Source organism: Macaca mulatta, chromosome 11 (genome assembly GCF_049350105.2).
Source record: "Macaca mulatta isolate MMU2019108-1 chromosome 11, T2T-MMU8v2.0, whole genome shotgun sequence".
NCBI classification, from domain to species: Eukaryota; Metazoa; Chordata; class Mammalia; order Primates; family Cercopithecidae; genus Macaca; species Macaca mulatta.
In genome coordinates this window covers 11,483,760-11,509,101 of record NC_133416.1, presented here as the reverse complement: position 1 = coordinate 11,509,101, position 25,342 = coordinate 11,483,760, and the positions used below count along the sequence as shown (strand labels likewise).

The following is a 25,342-nucleotide window of genomic DNA, read 5'->3' as shown; positions in this document are numbered from 1 at the left end:
GGGGTTTCACTGGTCGTGTTGGCCGGGCTGGTCTGAAACTCCTGACCTCAAGTGATCCACCCGCCTTGGCCTCCCAAAGTGTTGGGATTATAGGCAAGAGCCACCAGGCCCAACCATAATTCTTAGAAAAACAGAAATCTGATATTTCCTTTAGCCTGTGTAGTCTTAGTACAGGTACCTGTATCACTTTTGTTAGGCTTTTTGAAACGTTGAAACTAGTTTGAAAACTCCTATTATTGGTTGCACGGAGCTCTGGGATTTTAAGGACTTTGGGTAGTGCATGGTCTTTTTACATTTTAAATATATAATTTCCAAATGGCTTCCCTGATTGCTCAGTTAATCCTTTCTTTTATTTTGCATAACTACACTTCTCTTATAGCACTTCTCACAATCTGCTCTGTATTCTCTCCAGCCTTGCATATACGGATGTCTTGACACAATCAGAAGATTTGAGTTTGCATTGCTATGTACACTTGAGCAAGAAGCTTAACATATCTGAATAACGAGTCCTTTTTTGGTTGTTAATTTTCATCACATTTCATCTTTTAAAAAATTCTTTTATTTGATTCATTATACTGTATTAAGCGATACTTTTTTTTTTTTTTACCTATAGAAGTGAGTAGTTTTGTATATATATAAAATTCCTTACCAATGAAAGCCCACAAGAGAGCCCAAAACAATTAATTCCTAGATAAATACAATTTTAATTGATCTTATCCTACTTATCCAGGCATTTTTCCTTGCTCTGAGCCCCTGGCATGGCCCTTCTTGATTCCTGAGGCTGCTGAGAACTCACCGAGGATGCCGAGAGCTCAGCGTCAGGCTTCATGAGCAGCACGCTTTGGTCCACAGCACGGAGGGCGCAGAGGGACTGAGGAGCCGCTGTGACTTGCAGGTGGGCGTGTGAGGCTGGGAGGCTTTGTGATGGGCGGAAGCTCAAATCCACCTGTGAAATTGGAACAAAAGGTCCGAAAAGCAAATTTCCCGGTTTACCCATGCATTCACTCGCATTTGCAGTGTTCCTCATGTACAATGTATAACCACTCTGCTTGACTTCGTGAAGGGTTGGCATTATGTCAATCCTGAAGCTTTTTGTCCCCTACACTTCTCTTTCCTTCTCAAGAATCACTTGAGCCATTAGAATTATTTCTAATTATTCTTATACATTACTAGTCATGAAATGCCATTTTTATCTTTGATACACGGCAAGGTGCTTATTAATTGTGGTGGAAGGTGCATGGGTCGAGGTGCTCTTGCATTTTTTCTTTTGGCTCCTTAGTAGTCTCAAAAACATGCTTACATATTTCCCAACATTTTACCATAGAAGAAGGGAATAATGTACTCTGAACTGTGTAATTGGTAAGAGGCAATGCTAGGAGAAGTTTGAGAGTTTTGTACCAGGAATCAAGTGATTCTGCTTCTTAGTATGACTCTGCCACTACCTTGCTGAAAGTCTCTGGGGAATTTGTTTAACCCTTTTGGCCCTAATGTTCACATGTATAAAACAAACGATAACAGTAGTAACTTCTAGTTTAAAATGTTGAAGATTTTATTATGTAAAGTACCCACCTTGTTGTCCAGACAATTTTCGACCTCGTATTTTGCAGAATCCCCAATCACGTCCCCAGTAGGTAAAACGGCATATATGAGCAACCGAGCGACAGGAGCAATGTCTGACTTCACAGGGATTGAGATGGAAAAATGGCCCTTCACTGGGGCACAAAGAGAATGAGAGGAAGCGATCATAGGTTAATGACTATTTCCATTAGTAGATGTAAAAGACATAATAAACAGAAGATGTAACAAATGGAGGACTGCCTCTAAGGACTCTAGCTTTAGAGAAAAACCTTATCAAAGCCCTCTCTCCTCTCATAAATCCTATACTATGTTGATTTTTCACCAGCTTTAAGCTTCAGATCACCTACATAATGTTCTGATGCTCGTTAAGGGTATGAAGACATCCTGTTCACTACCATTTGATCTAGGCCTCATACTAGAAGAGGGAGCTAGAACCTGAAGTTATGAGATGTAAGAATAAGAGTTTAACACATTGTATTCATGCTACATCCACTTTAACCTTCTATGAGCCAATATTTGATTCTTTCTCCATAAGAGGAACACCATGCTCCTTCAGAAGTTATTTTTTGATGCCTATGTAGATTCTTGAGAGGTTGTATTAAGTTTCCTTCAGTCTGCTGTGGTACTTCTGTGTTGCTACAAGAGCTAATGAGAGAGTCGACTACTGATACTTTTTTAGCAAGTTATCTTTTAGAGTCTATTAGACTAGGAGCAACCTTCAAAGGCTTATATTATAACATATTTGCTCATGGTAAGAGTGCAGTTCAGTGGTGGAAGTACCCAATTTAATGCTTCATAATTCATAACTATCTTGAAGAAAAAAAAGATATTTGTAATAATATAAATGATGGCTGAATGTGGTGGCTCACGCCTGTAATCCCAGCACTTTGGGAGGCTGAGGCGGATGGATCACGAGGTCAGGAGTTCGAGACCATCCTGGCTAACACGGTGAAACTCCATCCCCACTAAAAATACAAAAAATTAGCCGCACGTAGTGGCGGGCACCTGTAGTCCCAGCTACTCGGGAGGCTGAGGCAGGAGAATGGTGTGAACCCGGGAGGTGGAGCTTGCAGTGAGCCGAGATCACGCCACTGCACTCCAGCCTGGATGACAGAGCAAGACTCCGTCTAAAAAATATATATATTTTATATATTTATATGAATATATAAAAATATATTTAATATATTTAAATATATTAATATAATAAATTTAAATATATTTAATATATATTTAAAATATATAAATAAATTTATATAAATATATAAAATTTTATATATAAATAAATTTATATAAATCTACATAAATTTATATATATAAATATATTTATATAAATGTAAATAAATAATATATATAAATGACTCAGCACAAAACCTGGTATATACAACATACCCTGAAATCTTACATTTTCTCCACCCCATTCTCTAACACAGTTCTCATTTTGAGAAGACGTTCAAGAATATTTATGGTTTGAAAATTTGGAATAAGCACAAATTATACACAGCAACATTTTATGTATTTTATTTTCCTATTTATTTATTTATTTATTTATTTATTTACTTTTATAGAGATATGGTCTCACTATGTTGACCAGGCTGGTCTCAAACTCGTGACCTCAAGGGATCCTCTCATCTTGTTCTCCCAAAGTACTGGGATTACAGGTGTGAGCCATCACAGCTGGCCCACACCAACATTTTAAATAACTCAAAGAAAATAAGCTAAAAAGAAAGACAACACATATTTGATAAAGGGTGAGAAAAAAAAATTATTGTTTTCCCTCCCCCAACTTTCTTTTAATTGATACTAGATGGAAATGGTCTCTCGTTACTTGAAAGTATTCCCAATATTTCCAGGTCAGGAATGGAAAACCAAACATCATGTTTTCACTCATAAGTAGGAGCTAAGCTACTAGGAAGTGGCAGCTAAGCTATTAGGAAGTGGGAGCTAAGCTATGAGGATGCAAAGGCATAAGAATGATACAATGGACTTTGTGGATTCAGGGTGAAGGGTGGAAGGGGAGTGAGGGATAAAAGACTGCAAATTGGGTACAATGTATACTGCTCAGGTGATGGGTGCACCAAAATCTCAGAAATCACTACTAAAGAATTTATTCATGTTACCAAACACCACCTGTTCCCCCAAAAACCTTTGGAAAAAAAGGGAAAATATTCTGATACTTTCGTGGTGTAAGGCTGAATGGGTCAGAATGGGGTAGCAATGCAGAGATGGTGCAAATACTCACTGTGTTCCTGCTTCACAAGCAGTCCATGAGTCCCAGTTCGGACAATGCCTCCCCTTGCCATTATCTGCAAAAAAGGAAATAAAAAGAAACTGAATGTGCCAAACAGAGAACATGCTTCAGTCTCACTTCAATATACTTGTTTTATTGAGTCCCTGCTGGTAATAATCCACCTCAAGAGAAGTCAAACTTTCAAAAGGAACATGGATAAGAAGTCGAAGTAATGACATCTACAGAACTTCATGATCACTTGCTCCACAGACAGCTTTTGCCTACAGAGAAGTCAATCCAGTAACCTCCCTTCTCACCAGATAATAGAAGGAGAGCTTCTTCAGTCCCTGCAGGGCGCCTCCGTTCAGAATATAATGTGCCTGGACTGTCTGAGTTTGGCCACATGGTAGTTCATGAGGCAGGGGCTCAAGGTGGACAAAGCTCTTGCTTGGGGAGAACACAAGATAAGCAGTGTGATGAGCCTCTTCGTGTTCTTCTGACACCCACTGGTAGCCGTAACAGGGACTACGATCCTTGTGTTTGACCTAATGAATTAGAAAAATTATGTTATTTTTAGATTATATGTCATAAAAATTAATGTTCTCACAAAACTGTGTAAGTTTGCTGTGCTACCTTAACTAGTAGCTAGAAATCTTTTGTTCTACGATGAAAAGTGGGAGAAGGACCCCGTATTTTGTGTGTCTGCTTTAAATGCAGGCGTGCTTTGTGGCTTTACACTGCGGAGCCTCCTGGGATTGAGATGTATATTTCTTAAGAGGATAAAAAGAAGCATCCTTTGCTCTGATTAGCTTGCCTGAAATTTCTCTGGCTGCTTTACCTGACAGTTAGAGACACTGGAGCTATGAAACTTCATTGAGGAGAGTAAATAATCTCTAGAAATGGAAGAACTGTGCTTTCAGAAAGCAGCTGCCTCTTTTAGGGTGGATTTTAGCAGCTGCCACTTTTAGGGGTATTATGAATAAATAAAATATTGTAACTTTAGGGGTCTGAGAAGACATTGATAAAAAGCATTGGTTTAAGAGCTGAACTGATGAATTAGCTGAAGTCTACCTCTTCCAGGCTATCTTAGGCTGATTGCTATTATTGTTATCGTTTTGAGACAGGGTTTTGCTCTGTCGCCCATGCTGGAGTGCAGTGGCACGATCTTGGTTCAGTGCAATCTCTGCCTCCCGGGCTCAAGTGATCCTCCCACTCAGCCTCCTGAGTTGCTGGGACTACAGGTGCATGCCACCCCACCCAGCTAATTTTTTGTATATTTTGTAGAGATGGGGTTTCACCACGTTGCCCAGGCTGGTCTCGAACTCCTGGCCTCGAGCAATCCACCCACCTCAGCCTCCCAAAGTGCTGGGATTACAGGCGTGAGCTACTGTGCCCCGCCTAGGCTGATTAGTTTTAATACTCCCTGCAGTCTGGATTCTAATGCCTCAGAGGCCGTAATTGGATTATATTTCCAACTTTTCTTCCTGTAGAAGTTATTCCTTAGCTCCTTCCAGGCTTCCTCTACCTTCATCCCCAGCTCCTACAATAGCACTAGTGAATCCTTGAGCAAAACATTTTGTTCATATCTTAATATATATTTTGGTGACAACACATATATGATCACCCCAAACAGGGAGCATGTAGAAATAATAATTTCATTGTCAAGACTGGCACAGTGCCTGGCATGTACAAAGCATTCAAGACACTTTTTGAAATGAGTAAATGTTCAAATTTGAGTTTATTAGAGGTAGGTGCTTTTATGCCATCTATTAAAGCTAAATAAATACAATGCATTATTTATTTCTCTATAACAACGTAAGGACTCTAAAGAGGCAGGGGTTTTCCATTACCATGATTATGTAATATATGTTGAATATGTATTGTATATCCATGTATCTATAGATATGTCTATGTCTCTCTTGATTAATAGAGGACTGCATGTTATACTGACCAAGTTATATTGGTATGAACAGGTCATCTGGAGAAAATTAGAATAGCAAAACAAAATAAAGTAAGGTAATAATTTTTGGAGTATACATTTTTAAAACTAAATGCTAATTATGTTAGAATTGGCTTTTATAGTAGAAGTATCTAACAGTTAAAGGGGGCTTACTAAGTGCTTCAATACGTATTATTTCACTTAATCTTCGCAACCACCCCAAAAGTTAGGTGTTAATATTGCAATCATTTTACAGATGAGGAAATGAAGCATAGAGGTTTTAGTTAATTCCTTAAAATAGGGTTGAGCCAGTATTTTTAACCAATTTATCTGATTCAGATCCTGGAATTCACACTTTTCAGAAAAGTATTATAAACACACACACACACACACACACAACATAAAATTACCATCTTCATTATTCTTTAGTGTACAGTTTGGCAGTAGTAAGTATATCTGTTGTGCAACGGATCTCCAGAACTTTTCACCTTGTAAAACTAAACCTGAATACCAATAAGAGCAATTCCCCATTTCTCTCTTTCCCTAGCCCTTGGCAGCCACCATCCTGTTTTCTGTTTCTATGACTTTGACTACTTTAGAAACCCCCATATAAGTGAATCATATAGTATTGGTCTTATTGTGACTGGCTTATTTCACTTACCATACTGTCCTCAAGGATCATTCATGCTGTAGCATGTGACAGGATTTCCTTCCCTTCTCAGGCTGCATAATATTCTGTTGTATTTATATACCACATTTTGTTTACCTGTTCATCCCTTGATGGACATTTGGGTAGCCTCCATCTCTCAGCTATTGTGGATAGTGGGGCTATGAACATGGGTGTGCAAATATCTCTTTGAGACCCTGCTTTCGATTCTTTTGAATATATGTCCAGAAGTAGGATTACTGGATCATATGGTCATTCTATTTTTTAATTTTTTCAGGAACTACTATACTGTTTTTCATAGTGGTTGCACCATTTTACGTTCCCAGCAACACTGTTAAAGTCTAACCTGCACTTTTAATCACAACAATATACTGCCTTCTTTTCATAAACTTTAAAAAAGTTAACCTTAAATTGGTTTCTAATTGCCAGCTTTTTCTCTCCATAGAACTAAACACAGTTTGGAAATTTTATCACCCTTAGGTTGCAACCTTGTTTTCAAGGCTACTTCATGTTATTGGTAACTTCTTTCCAAACTTACCCTAACAGTAAGAGTGGTACCCATAACGTTGGTGGTGTTGATAGAGAACTGTACAAGGCCATGCTCATCCGTGGTAGCATTGGAGTAATAGTTTGCTTCATTTCCTCTGATGAATATGACTTTATTTGGTATAGGGACGCCTTTCCCATCTACCAGGCGCACCTGAAGATTAAAAACTATGGATGAGTTATATCGGTAATAACTAATAGGCACCAAACATATTCATTTTTTCACATTTTTAAGTGCCTCCTCTATGTTGAACATGGTTCCAGGCACTGAGGACACAATAGTGAAAAACAAAAAACAAAGTTTCTTCCATCACAGAGCTTACTGTCTAGTGAAAGAGACAGATGCTAAATAAATACATATATAACATACACTAATTTAGTAGTAATCAATCCTAAGAAGAAAAACAGAGCAGTGTGAAGGGATAGACAGTGATAGAGATAATAACAAGGGTGACCTGAAAAATGTATTCTAGATATTTTGGAAGTGCTGTGTATTATTATATATAACTCTTAGATAGTCACAGAGCACTAGAGTAATATGATAATGAAATATCTAAATCTATTAACTAAATTTATTTGTGCCCCAAACACCTATTTTGGGGTGGACCATTAACTTCCTATAGATTAGTGTCTGAAGTCTCAAAAGTGCACAAGTAAACAATTGCCAATACATTGTCCCATGTGTTTCTCTAGCTGTCTTAGACATGGTCTCTGCTTCTCAACCTAGATCTTCAGCCTTTTGGAAGGCAGGCAGATTTTATGGCAGACTTCCCAAGTGAAAAATGTAAAATTGGAAAGAGGCACACAGTATTAAATAAGTCGCCAAAGCTAATTTACTGCTAATATTGTGTCGGCAGTTGAGTAGTCCAGCTCAGATTGTAAAGGTGGTGATTCTTTTTCAGTATAAGCTACATTTGGTAGCAGGAAGAACAATAGGCTGACCCCCATCAGTACCCATAATTGATTTACAAAATCTAAGTTTGCCAATGAAATGTTGGCTGCATGTACAAAGACAAGAATAGGCACATAATTCTGATTTTCTTCTAGCTAGAGGCTCTTCTGACAAATAGGATATTTAACAGCAATAAAATATACTTAAAAAGTACACTATCTTTCTGAGAAATTTACAAATGAGCTGCCCTTTCATTTTAGGAAGTTGAATACATTTTGGTGTCATGACATAACCAAGCCTTCCAGAATGTACGCTACTTTGTTGAATTTATGCCTCTTTTACACCCTTCATAGCTGAAATCCTATAACATTTACATTAAGAAAATGATACACAGTAAATACACATTGAGGCACATGTAACTGTCATCTCAGACTTCTAGAGTCATAAAGATCCATTTGTACATCTGCTGACAACAGAAACATCGTAAGAGAAGATTTTTTTTTGGTAGATACTATGAAAAGTCATAATTCAAAAATCTGAGAACCTTAAATAGCAGTGTTTTACCCCATGTTCACTGTTTTAGAAATATACTTGTTATTATAGAAAAATAGTGTAAATATACTATCCATGAAATAAACATTATCGTAGAATCTTTACTACTTCAAAATTAAAACCACCTACCCACCTGTTTCCATACAAAGTTAGTGTTAGCATCATAATGAAACCGGTCAGCATGAATTTTGAGATTCTTGTGAGAAAATGTCATAAAAACCTGAGACTGCCTGGTAAACCATAAGAAGCAGATTGTGTGACTTGTACAATGCTGTTTCAAAAGGAGGGGGAAAACTCTACTAATTTTAATAAGGCTTTAGGATAATTACATACATTTCATATACAAATTTACAGAAGAATAAATCTATTTTTATGTAGTTTTATACCTTTGGTTATACTAATCAACCGTGGTGATATTTTATACCTTTGGTTATATTAAATGATGACATTAACCAGGCATGGTTTTAGCAGAAACCGTAACTATTGTGCTAATTAGGTAACAGCACATGGGTTGATGAGTGAACTGGAAAATACTCCACCTGCCCAAAGAAGGGAATCCCTTGTCTAAAGTTTGAGTCCACTTTCACAAATGAGAGTTTGGTTATGGTTCTTGTGATTTCACTGGACTTCTTTCCAGTCAATTCCACTACTGGAAAAGAAGAAAAAAATACGTTCTTTTTGGGAAGAATGATGTCTCTAAAATTCTATTACCTCCCCTCAACTTACAATTCATTATTTGGCTAAGAAAATCAATGTCTACTGTTTTTTCTCTTACACCCATGTAGTACACAAACCTGTTCCTTCTTCTTGGATCTTGGCTTCAGTGTGAAGTTTCATTTCATACTCCTTCCTCTTCAACTGGAAGACCTTGGTTTTTACTTGCTGATAGAAGCAGCCATGGCTGTTTAGCTAAGAAGGGAGAAAATAAAATACAAAAATACAATGCATATTATACTAAATAGATCATTGGTCAGTTAATCTGGTGTGATTTTTGTGGGGGTACAACATCATGTAGGCATTTTCTATGATGAGGACATGATAAATATTCTCTAGCAACTAAATATTAAATTTCACAACAATGTCTCATGTATAATTGACAGATGTATTTCTTGGTATCTGAAATTCCCTAGATAGAATGCGACAGAAATGTCTTAAAATTTGGAGAGTAATCTTTTTTTGTACAAAGGATGCATAATATTTATACATATTTATGGGGTACACGAGATATTTTGTTACATGCATAGAATGTGTAATGATCCCATCGCGGGATTTAGGATGGCTACCAACTGAAATATTTATCATTTCTATGTGTTGGAAATAGTTCAAGTCCTGTCCATTTGCTATTTTGAAATACATAGTACATCTGCTCTTGACCATTAGAACTCCTCATCAAAGTCTGGTTCCTCCTCCATAATATTCAGCTGTGGCTGGGAAGTGGCCTCCCATATGCGGACTGTATCTGTCTGGCATCTTGGTGGGGCCATGTGTTAGGTTCTTGCTCAAAGAGAGAGCAGAACTGATGCCCTGGCCAGCTAAGGCAGTTAAGAGGTGTATGGTTTTTCTCCTTCCTTTGTAGAAATGAATGCCCATGGAGGCTTCGGATGGCTCAGCGTCTATCATTCTGAAACACTCACAATGGGCAATTACAAGAAATAAATAATTCCCATTGTGCTAAGTTCATGATTTTTTTGAAAAATTACAATAGCTAACATGGAATTCTCTTCTAGATTGTTCTCTTCCTGCATCAGAAAAATGCTGCAACTCACTGCTTTTCAACAATGCCTTTATTGTCATTCTCTAGAAAAAACAGTGTTCAACCTACCTGTCCACTGAATTTCTCACAGAAAGCCTTTGAATCTTCACCAAAGCAGTCAGAAGCGTCACTATACTTTCTGCAAATGCTCACAGTCACATGTCCTGGGACAGGCTTCCCATATGTGTATCTGTCATGAGAACATTCCCAAAGGAATCAGAGCAGGCACTGAACCTCCCCATTTTCTAGCTATTTATATCTCCCTTTTACCTACAGTATACTCCCTGTCTATACTTCCCGCTGCTCTCTGCAGGCTCACACAATACTGAAGATAAGAGTCACTAATGGCTCTTATAGAAATCTCCATTGCAACATGCTGAAATTTACTAGATTCTTCTTTTATCATTTCTTTTTTTCCTTGATTTTTTTTTAGCTTTATCTCAAAAAAACTTCCTTATTATAAAACTTAAACTTGTACTTAAAAGAAAAAGTAATACCAGCAAAATGAAAGAAACAAAACAAAGCAGAACAAAAAAAAGCAAAGAGAAGAAACAAACACCCTCAAGTCTACCTAGGAATACAACCTATTAGTACGACAGTGTCTCTTCTTCCATCATCCTCTCCCCATGTGCAGCCATCTCTATATCGAGTTTTACTTGTTTACTTTTTTACAAAAGTGGGATTGTGTCATAAATATGTCACAGACGATTGCTGGGTTTCCAAGTGCGTTTGTCTCCTTTCCTATTTGAGAATGTCCTCTGTCTCTCTATTTACTAGATCACACTAGTTATGAGGAACCAGAAACTTGGCCATTACTGTGAGACAGAACTGGAGCAGGGGCCCAGCTGAATAGCAGGTGTGTTCCATGTGTGATCTTTGGGCAGGACTGATTCCTTCACTATACCTGCTCTTTCTGCTACTGCTTCTGTGTGCCACCAAGGTTAGGAGCATAAGACCCAGGACACAAGAGTTTTCAAGGTTGGAAGAGACTGTCTTGAGAGATCACGTTCAGTCTCGTAAAAATGTCAGTGCAGAGAGGTATGTAGACCAGCCTTAGGTCAACCAGTAAGTTAGATGAGATTTCAGTTGTATGCCTATCTCTACAAATTCTGAATCTCAGTGATTTTTCCAGCAAGCATGCAAGGTCAGGTAAATGATCTGTTGATGATTGAATTTCCCCTATAGCCATGTGTTAATTATCTCCCTAATATATGTTTGGTTATTTTTGGTTAAGGCAGAGCCAATACCCTTCAACACTATCCACCCTTCCCATTGTGTGTGTGTGTGTGTGTGTGTGTATGTGTGCAGTTTTGTCACTTTCAGAATCAATCTTATTAGCATAACCTCTCTAGAAACAGTTTCTTACCTCATGATAGAATAGTGCTGATAAGAACGTGAAAGAAAATAAAAAGGAAAAATAGAAAAGCAACAGGAGAATAACATTCTAGAGAGGAGGATGCTGTCAAAGCACTTAAAATTTTTGTGTTGCCACTACTCCTAAAGAGAGTAGCTAAATATCCAAAAAAATGAGTCTCTTTTAAATAATCCCCCACAAAAGATTTTTAAAAAATGAACTCACAGGCCACACACTGATACATTCATCTCTTCTTCCAAGATGGTGATTATCTTTGGTACTGTTACTTGTACTTCAAACTTGGGAAGAACTGTTGATTGGTGATAAAGAAGGTTGGTGATTGGTTTTCAACTTTGGGGGAATTCATATTTTCAAGTTCCCTGTAACGGTTCCCTAATAATATTTTAGGGCTCTGAAAAAGGTAGCTCTGCTCTCCAATATAGTCTTATCCACCCTCCTCTCAAATGAAGATTTCAGCTGAGGGACTATGAGAGATCACTGTATGCTTAGTTATGGAAAACTCAGTTAAAACAATAATGTTTTAATTTCAGGGATTGGTATTAAATATTGCTATAGAAAATAACCAAGCTATGTGAAGTCCTATTCACAAATCACTGATGTCCTCGTTGGACTTAGGTGTAATTAGTTCTACTCCAAGCCCAATGTCACCCATGGGAAATGGAAAGACTCCAAATGAGCTTAAATTCCAGGCTCTAAGAGTTTAAATATGAAGAAAAATCATGTTCGATGACTTTTCATGATCCATACCAAATTCCTCCACGGTGAAAGGGTGCTCTGTCCTTCTACCTGATTTCTTCTGTACCACCACCTTGTAGGAGCCCTGGAAGGGCTCTGACGAGAGGGGAAAAGACAATTGCTTGAGGCCACCCTCTAACTGGAAACTCTGCCATTGTGCGATGCGATTTCCTTTGGGATCCTATGAGTGAATTAATTATAACTTACAAAAGCACCTGGAGCATTGGAGCTAATAAAGGATATCTATGGAAACCCTAAGTTATCTACGAAAAGGACAAATGGGGTAGTAGTAAAGGGTGAGGAGAGGAGATTAGTTAGAGCCATCTAGCTCTATGGGAGTTGGAAGGCTTCTCCTTTAATGACAAGTTTCTGAGATATTGTAAAAACCTCTCAAATAAGAACATTTTCCCTGTATGTATTGCTTTCCTTCTAATATGGAACGTTTCATGTTGCTTACCTGAATGTATACTAGTGGAATCTGAAAGACAAAAGAAAAAAGAAGTTTGTACTTATTTTCAAATATTCTTAAATCTCATTTATAAGCAAAGCAGCTAGGGTTTGCTAGCACAACAGGGTGAGTATAGTAAAAAATAATTTAATTGTACATTTAAAAATAACTAAAAGTATAATTGGGTTGTTTGTAACACAAAGAATAAATGTTTGAGGGGATGGGTACTCCATTTATTGATATAGGCATGCAATGCATGATAATAATCATTATCCATATCATTATCCATGATTATCCACAATCATTATCCACAATCATTACCGTGCACTGCATGCCTGTATCAAAATATCTTATGTAACCCATAAATATATACACCTACTATGTTTCCACAAAAATAAAAAAATAAAAAAATAATAAATCTAAATTAGTTTTATGTAGAATAATTAGTTTTATGTAGAAGAATTCCCTCTATAGTGAAATACAGAAATATTCCAGATTAAATTTTATAGAACTTTTCATTAATCTATTTTAAGCAATTAACAAATGTTAAAAACTTACTAGGCCTTCAGCAACAAATATACATGTAAAGTGCCATTTACTAAAAATGGATTTATTAACCTTTCTTAAGTGCTTATAGCATCCTAGTGAAGATCAGTCCTTTGCTGTGCAATTGTATAGGTTAAGAATAAACTCTTATGTAACTATAGGTAAATATGTTCAGATGTAATCATTAAGAGGGGTCATGGAACTCTTAGGTAGTTCTAAGAATGAGGAGGAATGGACATATTTCATTAATAAATATTAGTTTAATAATATTAGTTTATTATTATATATTAATATAAATATTAGTTTAATAATAATAATATTAGTTTAATAAATATTACTTTTAAAAATGAATAAACATTGATAAAGGAGCTACTTATCAATGTTTACTCATTTTTTAAAACTAATATTTATTAAGTAACTTCTCATGTGCTATGTATCATTCTAGGTATTGAGAATATAACCACGCACAAAAGAACAATGTGCCTGCTTTAATGGAGCTTATGTTATAATAGAAATGGGCAGATTTTTAAAAACCAGTATGTGTAGGATGGTGGTAAGTGCCAATAGAAAAACAAAGCAGAGTTAGGCTGACAGAGAGGTGGAAGTGGTGCCTCATTTTAGATAGAAGAGTGAAAGTAGAAGCTGGGAGACCACTTTGAAGGTTATTGCAATGATCTTGTTTAGAGATGATATTGGCTAGGACTAGCTTGCAGCAGTAGTTCAGATGATGAGAAATTGTATGAATATATTTTAAGCCAACGTGATTTTCCAGTGAGGTGGATGTGGGTATGAGAGAAAGAGAAACAAGGACTAGGCCATAATCTTTTGTCTTTGGAGCTGGAAGAGAAGAGTTGCCTCTTTTTGAGATAAGAAAATGTGAAGAAGTTGATTTGGGAGAGAAAAATGAAGACTTTGGGTCGATGTCTGCATTACAATAGAAATAATTGTTTCTTATCACAGATACCAAGGGTTAGTCTTGAGGAACAAATTAATTATCCTGACTTTCCTTTACAGTGAAGATTTTGGTAGGTGTGTATAGAAAAAGTCTAAATCTTTAAAAAGTTTTTGGAGCTTAGGTTCTTTGAGGGTTTATCTGTGTCTGTTATTTAATGTAGCTTTCTAATTGTCCTAATTAAGAACAATCTGAAAAATAAATTTAATTGTGTGACAACTGACTGAGTACCAGCACCAAGACAGAAAGAATCACCTACTTTCTTTACCTGGAATGATGTTTTAGATTAGGATCTTGTGCTGTTGTAATGCCAGAAGTTACTGTTAGTGATACCAGATTCTTTCTCTCCCTGGTCTTCCCTCAACACAGAAAACAGGTTCCCAGCCTGTTTATACAGATAATCATTTTAGGTAGATAATAGAAAACTCACCAACTCGTTCACAGGGTGAAAGTTTTCATCCAAGGAGACAACACGAAATTTCACTGAAACAGAAATATTTTTCATGAGCCCCTAAACCCAAAGTAGGCCTGTAGGCTGGTAAGACAAGCTATTAAGGAATGAAAATTATAAGAACTTTGCCTGGGGAACATCCAGGGGAAGAAGATCTTTCCTTTTTGAAGTTGTTCTGTCTGTAGGCTTCTTCCTACCTGTCTGCTCTGGTTTGTAGATTGATTTGTCTGTCTGGACAAAGACCAGACTTTCCTCGTTCTTAACCATCACTGTGGTCCGCTTCTTAAATTCTTGGGTTGGTCCTTTCACTTGGACAGTGAGGAACATTACCTCCTCATTGGATGAAGACTTTGGGACCTGAAATATAGGACAGATCCTGAAACCCCATTCAGCACCCACAGGTCTCCCCTATTTGCTGTTCCACTCTTCCCTGGAGATTTTGCCCTTCTTACTTAACTTCACTCCCTTGTTCTCAGCAGGGAAAGTTGGCAGGGACAGGAATCACTTCTGCCATTTTACAAATGGGGAGACAGGACACAAGGTGGAGGAAAATACATCAGTAAGAGAGGTCATAAATGAGATTCACATCTTCATACAGCTCAGAAAAAAACAGTCTTGATTCATTTATACACTGAGCTTTACCAGGTTGATGTTACATGCTAAAAGGGCATGGTCAAAGCGTGTTTTAAAGGCTATGGAAAAAAACTCGTATTTTACTGACACTAGGCTGTAAGCATCTCACATGTGGACAACTCTGAAGAGATATTGTACCTTTGCTCAGGGCAATTTCTACAATTTTTACTCTTAGAAGTAGTGTGGAGCAATGTGTTCCCGTCAGTCCACCACTGGTGGCTCAAGTTGAGCCTTGGCCTAGTTTGCTTTATTAATATTTTTTCCATCTTAATTTTAAGAAGTCACATTTTGTTTTTCTTTTCCTTTCTGGCTAGTAGGTTTCTATTTGATTATTAAGTGGATTTTTAGTGTGCCTGTAAATATTTGTCTCCCATGGCTGGAGAGTCATGCATTGCTCTTCAATTTCTATACTTAGCTTGCTACATTTGAATTCTTTCTGAAGTTCTTACCAGCCTCCCAAAGCCTCATCTTGACAGAATACTAGATCCCTATGACCCTGACTAAAATAACCAAGTATATTAAGTCAAACAGCCACACTCACAGCAAAGGCGACGCAGTGGAGCACATCGTTCTCTGCCTCCAGGTCAGTGAAGAGGCTCCTGTTTCCCCTGACAGACTCCAAGGAAGCACTTACAGTCACTGTCTCGTTCAGGTAGCTCAGAAGGACACAGCCCTTCTCAGGGGTCTCAGTGTGGAGCAGGGAGGGGACCAGAACCATATACTGCCTGGGAATGAGACAGTTCAGTTAGAGGAAAGTGAAGGAAGAGAGGCATTGATATCAACAGCACTTTTTCCCATCATAATAATTGTCATCATCAGTTCTACACCAAGAGAAGACATACTGATGAGCATGAAATTTGGCTGTTGAAGGCCATGCATAAGAATTATTTCTTCTTTCCTTCACATGCCATGGCAGTGGACATTTTACTTGAGGTAGGTATTAACAGATTAAAATTTGTAGGCATGTTTCACTTTAAGGAACAATTTCTGAACATCTGAATTCAAATAAAAATATGTAGTTACATTTGTTCATGTTGTAAATCTATTTTACCTTCAAGTTGCTGTAAAAAGTAAGCAAGCTCTCAGTCATGCGGACATTACAAAAGCTAATCAAATTATAGAATTCTCATTAAAATATATATACACACATACACACACACACATATACACACATTCAGCAGCCCTATGAAAATTGTATGGTAAGTACCCGCTCCCACTCCACAAATATGGAATCTGAGCCTCAAAGAAAGTGAGCCATTGCTTTACAGTCTCAGTTGTGGTAAGCAGCTAATAAAGTCTTAAGAGTGTTACTTAACCATGGATGTTTGCATTTTAAATATTTGCCTTTCAGCTCATGATCAGACGATGGCTCCATGCAAAAACGGTCCTCTGGTGATTGACTTTAGACCTTGGTAACTCATGTGAAGTACAGAAACTTTCTCAGTACCCTGACATAATTTAAGATGAATCCTGTAGTTTTTATATGGTTTTACTCACAGAACTCCTAAAATAATTTTTGGACACTGTGCGCTCCTTACATATTTTCAAGTAAACATATTTTTATCATGATTTTAAATAATAGCAAAAGATATTATTTTTGATGATATTTTAAATTAATACTTAGATTAATTTTACAATTTTCTCATGGAATAATAAACACTGTAGTATAAGATACCTACTATCACTATTTGAAAATACATTAAAAATTCTTTTAATGATCTGATATATAATATCTTTCTCTTCTTTTTTCCTTTTCTAATTTGAATTTCCATGCCAATTACTGTACAGAAGTTTATCCTAAATTTTTATATTTCAAAAAATTTTGTGAATTATCCTTACCTCTTTATTATCAAGCATCTACACATATATGTATGTATACACATGTTCACATATATACATATATGTATACATATACATAAATACATATATATGTAACATATGTGGATAGGTAAATTTAACTTTAACTCCTCTTTTAAATAGAATGTGACCATAAATTTATAAATATTAAACATTTCCTTCTGATTGAGCTATTTAAAAAATACTTGTATATAACTGATCAAAACAAAATAAATACATTACAAAGTATGATTCATACATATTAGATATAAAATTAAAATACTTTTGAAGCACATCTTTAATGAGAATGATGAACTGCTTTTCCCCCCAGTGAATTTATGTATCCATGGATGAATAGTCCGTATTGCAAGAATTAAGCAAGATCTAACATTAATTCTGTTACTATTTTGTTTTGTGTAGATATAAGTGCTAAGAAGAATGGTTCATGTAAAAGTAAGTAAATGGCAGGTAAAACAATTGCATCACTGTTACCACTTCTTGCAACTTCTGCATTACATGCTAAAAATCACCTAGTACTCTATTATCAAGAATTGCTTCTCATCACTCATCAGCTGGTATTTCCTTTAGTTCCTTCTTTAGTTGTGTTGAAACAAAGAATTCATCACCACCTCATCTGCAAAAGGGTTTTCTCTTCTGACATTAGAATCTCTCGCTTTTTCAATATCAACACCAGTATTTCAAATTGTTCCTTTATTTGGCAGTCTACAGATTATTATACTCCAGGGCATTATTCCATGTTTGGTTGTGGGAGATAATTGTCTTTATTTTTATAAAATAGAAACTGGACCCTTAAGAAAGAGGAAATAAGAAAAGATAAATAGCATGGTCTCAAGTAGATCAATATGAACAGGAAAATCTAAATATTATTCTTTCAAAAAAACTAAAAATTTCTGACACTCCTTAGGAAGGCTTTGCATATTACAGATTCAGAGAGTTGGGGAAGAATGATGAAAAATAAGCAAGTAATGAGTAAACCAGATTTATAAAATCTGCAAGGAACCTTAGAGACAAGAAGGCGACAGTATCATAGGAAAGAAAAAGGAATGATGGAAAAATCTGCAATAAATGAAGGACTCTAGGTTAATGCTTCATGCTCTCTGTGTGGAACTCACGGTTTTCCAGAGACTGAGACATCTGTGGGCAGGAGGACCAAGAGGAGAAGAACAAGACTTGGATGAAGGAGTGTGTTCCTCCCCATGTTGCAGAAAGAAGGAGCTGGAGGAGACCAGACTGTATTACACCCTACTCCCTACAATTCATCTGGTCCCAAACACTTCCCAGAGCAACTGGGCTTTATGCTGCTCTGTGTGCAAACAGGAAGTTCCACCCACACAAGATCTCTAAACAAAGTTGAGGTCTCTGAACATTCTCTGGAAAGGTCATTGATGGCTTATTTATAGTCAAAGTTAATTCCTGGCGGGCTAAATAGAATCCCTGGAGGGCTAAAGCCACATTCCCGTAAGAGCTCACTTTCTCTGGGTTTTACCGTAAAGCAGCTAATAAGCTTTTCAACCTCTTCTCTCCCTCACTCCCCCACAACTCCTCACAACGCCTTTTATGGTGGTTCTCACATCTCTTGTATGAATAGTTGGCAAGGGAGACTACAATTTAAGCAACACTGGGCAGGCTCAAAATAGATATTTCACTACAAGTCAGCGTGGCTGCAAGTTCTCCATTAGATATGCCTACCCTAAATGTTTGAAGCCACATCAGAATTCTGTAGTCCTCTTTGAAAATGACATGAATTAAACCGGTAGCTTTTTGACATTAGGGATATTACTGGATTGCAGATGAAGAGCCAGGCCCTGAAAGAATGATCATAGCAAAGAGTTTCCTGTTTTAAGAAAGTGAAACAAAGAAAGGTGAAGTAACAGGACTTTAAAAACAAATTTTGACCTATTGTGCCTAACAGACTTCCCAACTGCCTTTAGCATCGACTACACAAACTTCCTTACTGCCTTCCAAATATGATACTCCTCTGCAAACTTTAAGTCATATAAACAGTTTCATTAGTCCATCCATCCATCCTATTCATCCATCTATTTATGTAGCTATTCAGCTGCTTTGTAAGTATTTTTTGATCCTACTAGGAGTAGACATCATGCAAGATTCTCGAGATAGAGTGGTCAAATCAGTATGAAAACAGGCACTTAAAGGTTTTTACATTCTTGTGGAGGCAAAAGCAGAAAAACAGAAAAACAACTACTGTATAAAATACAGTATAAAATACAATATAAAACTACTGTATAAAATACAGTAGCCAAACATATTATTGGAGAAGTTCAGGATGCTCTGGGAGCACATAGGAAGGGCACATAACCCAGACTTGGAACCTTTTAAAAAAATTTGGAGGGAAAGCAAAATGTAAATTAAGATCTGAAATATGAGTAGTGGTTGTCTAGAAGAACAAGGAGATGAAAAGAGCTTTCTAAGCATAAAGAATGACAGACGCAAAGGTCTGGGAGGGAGAAGAATCACGGCACATGCATGAAATGAAAACTATTTGGTATGGAGGAAATACTCCTTTCTGATGCTTCAAATCAGAAAGGAACTTGTCGACAATATTAAGGTATTCAGAGGAGTAATCAGTGGATTGACTTCAGATTTGTTTCCTGGAAAGCTTGCTCTTATTGAAATTTGAAAGGGCCGCTGGAAAGAGGTGATCCAAGATGCAGGAAGACCAGATGGGAGTTGTTGTAATAATATAGGTGAAAGCTGATGGCATTTTCAACTGTGGTATTGTGGTGGTATTGAAAAGAGCTTTCAGATTTGTATCATATTTAAGAGGTAATTATAGTGCTTAGTGAATATATGAATGGAGGAATAAAGGAAAATGTGTCTTTCCATTTTCCTGGCTTGTCACTGAGTGAATTGTGTTGCCTTTAGCTGAGTGGGTGAAACAGAAGAAACACAGATTGGTGGGAGCAGAAGGAGGACAAAAGGGCTGAGGGTTGGGAAGATGAAGTAAGTGTCTGTAGGATATTTACATATTAATATTCACAGGAGTTTGACATTTGAATGCTGAGCTTAGAGCAGTGTGGTCTACTAGAGATATAATGTGAACCCCCTGTGTAATTTTAAATTTTCTAGTAACTACATAAAGAGAAACATTAAATTAATTTTAATAGTCTATTTTATTTAATCCAGTATATCCAAAATATGATTATTTCAACATTTAGCCAATACAAAATTGTTAATGATACCTTAAAGACTTTTTTTTTCATAATTTGTTTTCACAAGCTGGTGTGAATTTTATACTTACAACATAGATCAATTTAGGCTAGCCATACTTCAAGTGACCAATATTAGACATAATATAGGTAACAATTTTCAGATTATGGTGTCACCATCTAAGTGGGTTATAACATCATGACCTGAGAGTCATGACCAGGATTTAAAAAAATGAAATAGAGTATAATGAAAAATACAATGTACCAGACAGAATAAGTGAGAATAGTGATTTGGGAAACATCTGTTTCATATACATGCAGCAGAGGCTGGTGGTTGTTCCTGTTACCACTTCTCCAATTCTGCTTTAATAATAGACCTCCTGATCCTTTGCTGGGTGCAGACTGCCTGGTTGACTTCTATTTCTTAACCCACTCCCTTGAAGCTGGGTATGGCGTATGACTAAGTTCTGGTGATTGGAGGGCAAGTGGAAGTGATACATGCAACTTTCAGTTCATGACTTAAAAAGGAAGGTACAGTTCTGTGCTTCCCCTTTCTTCCTTGCCGAGGCTGCAATGTGGACATGCTGACTGTAGTGATAGGTACTGCTGTAGCTCGTCAGATGGAAGCCATGTGTTAAGGAAGGCAGAACCACAAACAAGGCACAGCCCGAGCCCTTGAGTCATCAAAAGGCTACTCTAGTTGGGACCTTCATGTGACAGAGAAATGCATTCTGTTAGTTAAGCCATTGCATTTTGAGGTCTGTTTGTTACAGCATTAAAACCTATATCCTAACCTTATTTTTCTTTGTCACTATTTCTGTCTCAATCATCTGTATCCTTTACTATAAGTGGCCTAGGTCACAATTGTGAAAATGTGATTACAGTGTTACATTGGGAACTGCTTATTGAACATGTACAAAATCCCTTATTTTTGGTTAAAGCTAAAGCAGTCTGAATGCCACTAGCTGATGAGATCTGCTCTACTTATAGAGACTATGGATATATCAGTTTATTGGGAAAGCTGATGCCATGGAAATGGATGATAATACCCAGGTAGAAGATGTTGATGAAAAGAGAAAAAGAGCCCAAGACAGAGTTAGAGGGAAAGATCTTGTCTACGCAATAGGCAGGAGCACCCAAATGGAGGAAGAAGGGCCAGTTAGAGAAGAAGAAACACAGGCAGGAGAGTGTGGGGTCTCTGAGTCCCAAGGAAGGGAACACTTTAGGAAGAGAATGATCAATAGAAGATTACTACTAGACCAGAGTGGTCATGACTTTATACAAGGCATCAATGTTAATAGCACACAACATTTAAAAAAATTATTACAGAAGATTGTATGATTTTATAATGTATTGATTCAAAATGTAACATAATTTAAATGATTTCTAAGGAGCTAGAAATAAATGAGCATTTACTCAGATTAGTGACTTAAAATCGGAGGGATTAATGTTAATAATATTCATTTGATGCCTCATCATAAGTTGCAAAGATGATGATCTATAAAGGTTGTTATTGATAAATTCCTGGCTACCCATGTCAAGTGCTGCTGTGAAATCAAATAATAGATTGATTTTTTTTTTTCTGCTGGGTTTAGGGACAAGGACATTGGGATTCAGTTGTTTCAGTGCCAGTGTGGGGCAGAAGCTTGCTGAGGGGGGTGGGGAATGTGAGGAACTAGAGCCAGTTTGGCAGTTTGTCTGAGGGAGAGAAAAACGACAGGGCAGTACCTGATGGAGATGCCAGGGTGAAAGGAGTATTTCTTTAGGTGGAGATAAACTTGAACAAGTTTGAATGAAATATTGCTTCTAAAAATGCTGAGTGGCGGATGCAAATGACAGGGGAGAGGTTGAGCTTTTTCAAGTGAGAAGGGATGATCCCCGAGGAAGGTCTCTGAAGGATGCATGCAGCAGATGTATTCAGAATGTGGTGGAGGAATGATCCTTAATGGGAGAGATGCCACATTCATTATAATCACAGATAAAGAGGAAAGTATCACTAAAATCCCCTTTCACCATGACACAGCCTCATATTCTTTAGGAGAGGGAAAATGAGCTTGAGGGAAAAAATAACTGGACCAGTTAGTTGCCAGGACACCTGAGCCCTACTTCTAACTTAGCTGTGTGGTTCTGGGTAACTCAGTTAACTGCTCTGAGCCTCAGCTTTCATGCCAATAGTGGGGCAATAACATCTGTGATCTCACCTTCATGAGGTAGTTTCATGCAAGACGCTAGGTGTAACACAGCTTTAACATTCTGATCCTTACGATACCGATGTAAATTAATTTTATCGTTTGAATCCTGATGGCTGAGGATGACATCTATTTCATCTCCATTCTGGGTTTTGCTATAGGAACAGCATCCATCAGCATTTCCAGGAAAAATCACCGATTGGGTTACCTGAATAGCAAGTTCTTGACAGAAAAGGAAGCACACAATTTGAACAAGTTCTATACAGTTTTGAAATATTTAGCAAATACTGCTAGAAAGCTGAGGTGAAGGGGTAAAGAGAGAAAAAAAAAAAAGGAAGGGAAAAAGATAGTTCATGGAAAAGAAAGTAGAGGAGCAAAATACAGGAAAACACATAACATTAAGAACAAGCAAGGAATGTTTGGGAAATGAGAGAAATTAGGATTAGGAGGTAGATGGGCCTTAACGAAAATAAATAGAATAAAAATTTCCCCTTGTATTGCTGTAGTGCTTCCCAGGAACTGAATATAACGTATTCAATTGTACCAGTTGTACACTTCATGCACATTGTTCTGGAAAAGAGAACACTTAAGCTTCCCGTAGTCCTGACAGTGACGATAATGAAAAGTTCAGCTGGTTACATATTAACTGCCACCAAAATTAGAAAGCCCAGTAGGTGGCATAACCATATTCACCCTATTAGAGGGTTTACTGGCTTTTTCTTTGCCCAAGTATCTTGGGCAAAACCTGGAGTGAAGGAAATATGTATCTACAGAGAGGTACTCAGAGATCAAAGAGCAGAGCTTTTCTCATTTGTGCTATCTCATTAACATATGTGTGTGTGTGTGTGTGTGTGTATATATATATATATATATAATTTTTTTTTTTTTTCTGAGACAGGGTCTTGCTCTGTTGCCCAGGCTGGAGTACAGTGGTTAGATCATAGCTCAACTCAGCCTTGAAGTCCTAGGCTCAAGCGATCCTCCCATCTCAGCCTCCCAAATAGCTAAGACTACAGGTGCACTCCACCACGCCCAGCTAATTTTTTTCTTAAGCTTTTTGTAGAGACAGGGTCGTACTATGCTGCTGAGGCTAGCCTCGAAGTCCTGGCCTCAAGTGATCTTCCCACCTCGGCCCCCCAAAGTGTTGGGATTACAGGCATGAGCCATCATACCCGGCCTTTCTGATTTTTAATGAGAAAAAAATATTTGAATATACAAAGACAAAAGCACATCCTCAGTTTGTTTTCATTCTAATATACTTCCATCGTTTTTCAAAATTATCAAAAAGCACTTTGGGAGGCTGAGGTGGGTGGATCACGAAGTCAAGAGATCAAGACCATCCTGGCCAACATGGTGAAAATCCATCTCTACTAAAAACACAAAAATTAGCTGGGCGTGGTGGTGCATGCCTGTAATCTCAGCTACATGGGAGGCTGATGCAGGAGAATTGCTTGAACCCGGGAGGCAGAGGTTGCAGTGAGCTGAGATTGTGCCACTGCACTCCAGCCTGGCAACAGAGTGAGCCTCTGTCTCAAAACAAACAAACAAACACAAAAAGAAAAAAAAAAGCGTTGGCCGGGCGTGGTGGCTCAAGCCTGTAATCCCAGCACTTTGGGAGGCCGAGACGGGCGGATCACTGGGTCAGGAGATCGAGACTATCCTGGCTAACAAGGTGAAACCCCGTCTCTACTAAAAAATACAAAAAACTAGCCGGGCGAGGTGGCGGGTGCCTATAGCCCCAGCTACTCGGGAGGCTGAGGCAGGAGAATGGCGTGAACCTGGGAGGCGGAACTTGCAGTGAGCTGAGATCCGGCCACTGCACTCCAGCCTGGAGGACAGAGCGAGACTCCGTCTCAAAAAAAAAAAAGAAAAAAAAAGCGTTTTATCTTTTTAATCAGGATACACTTGCTCTTTTAGATTTCTAAAGAGGACTGATTTCCACGCATAATCCATTTTACTAGATCCTATGTTTTGCTACAGAGGAATTAGTGTTTGGACTAAAACAATTTACTACAAACCATAGAATTCAATGGCTGTCCTAACATATTTATACTTTCGGGTATGTAGAAATATTTTTGTGTAATGAATCTGTCCCCACTGTGAATTTGCTATGTCAAAGAGTATATACATTTTAAACTTACAGATACTATCTCATCAACTTTCTAAAATGACTACCAACTTACCTTCTCACTAGCAATGCTTACATGTGTGTATTTTCCCATCACTTTTAAAATTTTACCAATCTGATGGGGAGGGGAGCATGATCTATTAAAATTTTACCAATCTGATGGGGAGGGGAGCATGATCTATTTTGCCTTTTCTTTTTTAAGCTCACGGTTACTAGTGATGTTCAACATCATCGCCACTTATAGGAACTCTGTTTCTTATAATTTATCTTTGTTTAACTTTCTTTTTTTAATACTTTATCTTTGTTTATTTTCTGATTAATAAGTACTTCTGCATATGCATACTGAAATTGTAAAAATATTATCCTACATTTTTTCCTACATTAAGTATTTGTGTTTAGATTTTATTCTTTATCTGTAGTTTATTTTGGAATATGAAGCAAAGTGGGGGAATTACGGGATTACTTTTCCTTTGATGAACAGAAAATAAATGTGTGTATGTTCGTGCGTTTGTGTGCACAGGGTTGATTCATGACTCTTAACCATAGGAGTCCCCTTTGTTCACTGTGGCTCTCATGTTCACTGTGGAACTTTCCAGTGTCAGAACTTTCATTTTAGAGAGCTCTATTTACTTTGGGAGCAAACATTGGGGTTAAATGTTAAAAGCAGGAAAGATAAAGTTGTTTGCCAACTTTACTTAATTACT

The 25,342-nt window shown here is 37.4% G+C and overlaps 1 protein-coding gene across 1 annotated transcript in view; it reads right to left on the bottom strand.

Annotated features, from left to right (window-relative positions):
• Window positions 1-18,419, bottom strand: part of LOC716834 (alpha-2-macroglobulin) — a 46,922-nt gene extending 28,503 nt beyond the window's left edge. The window contains exons 1-15 of the mRNA XM_001114328.5: window positions 18,264-18,419; window positions 15,836-16,019; window positions 14,859-15,018; window positions 14,641-14,693; window positions 12,722-12,742; window positions 12,277-12,445; window positions 11,734-11,818; window positions 10,224-10,344; window positions 9,196-9,310; window positions 8,941-9,050; window positions 6,950-7,111; window positions 4,123-4,350; window positions 3,818-3,881; window positions 1,570-1,712; window positions 797-946 (exon numbers count right to left, since the gene is read on the bottom strand). Coding sequence (XP_001114328.3) covers window positions 797-946; window positions 1,570-1,712; window positions 3,818-3,881; window positions 4,123-4,350; window positions 6,950-7,111; window positions 8,941-9,050; window positions 9,196-9,310; window positions 10,224-10,344; window positions 11,734-11,818; window positions 12,277-12,445; window positions 12,722-12,742; window positions 14,641-14,693; window positions 14,859-15,018; window positions 15,836-16,019; window positions 18,264-18,349 — 1,851 coding nt within the window. The 5' untranslated portion in view covers window positions 18,350-18,419. The remainder of the gene's footprint in view (window positions 1-796; window positions 947-1,569; window positions 1,713-3,817; window positions 3,882-4,122; window positions 4,351-6,949; window positions 7,112-8,940; window positions 9,051-9,195; window positions 9,311-10,223; window positions 10,345-11,733; window positions 11,819-12,276; window positions 12,446-12,721; window positions 12,743-14,640; window positions 14,694-14,858; window positions 15,019-15,835; window positions 16,020-18,263) is intronic.
• Between the last annotated feature and the right edge of the window lie 6,923 nt (window positions 18,420-25,342).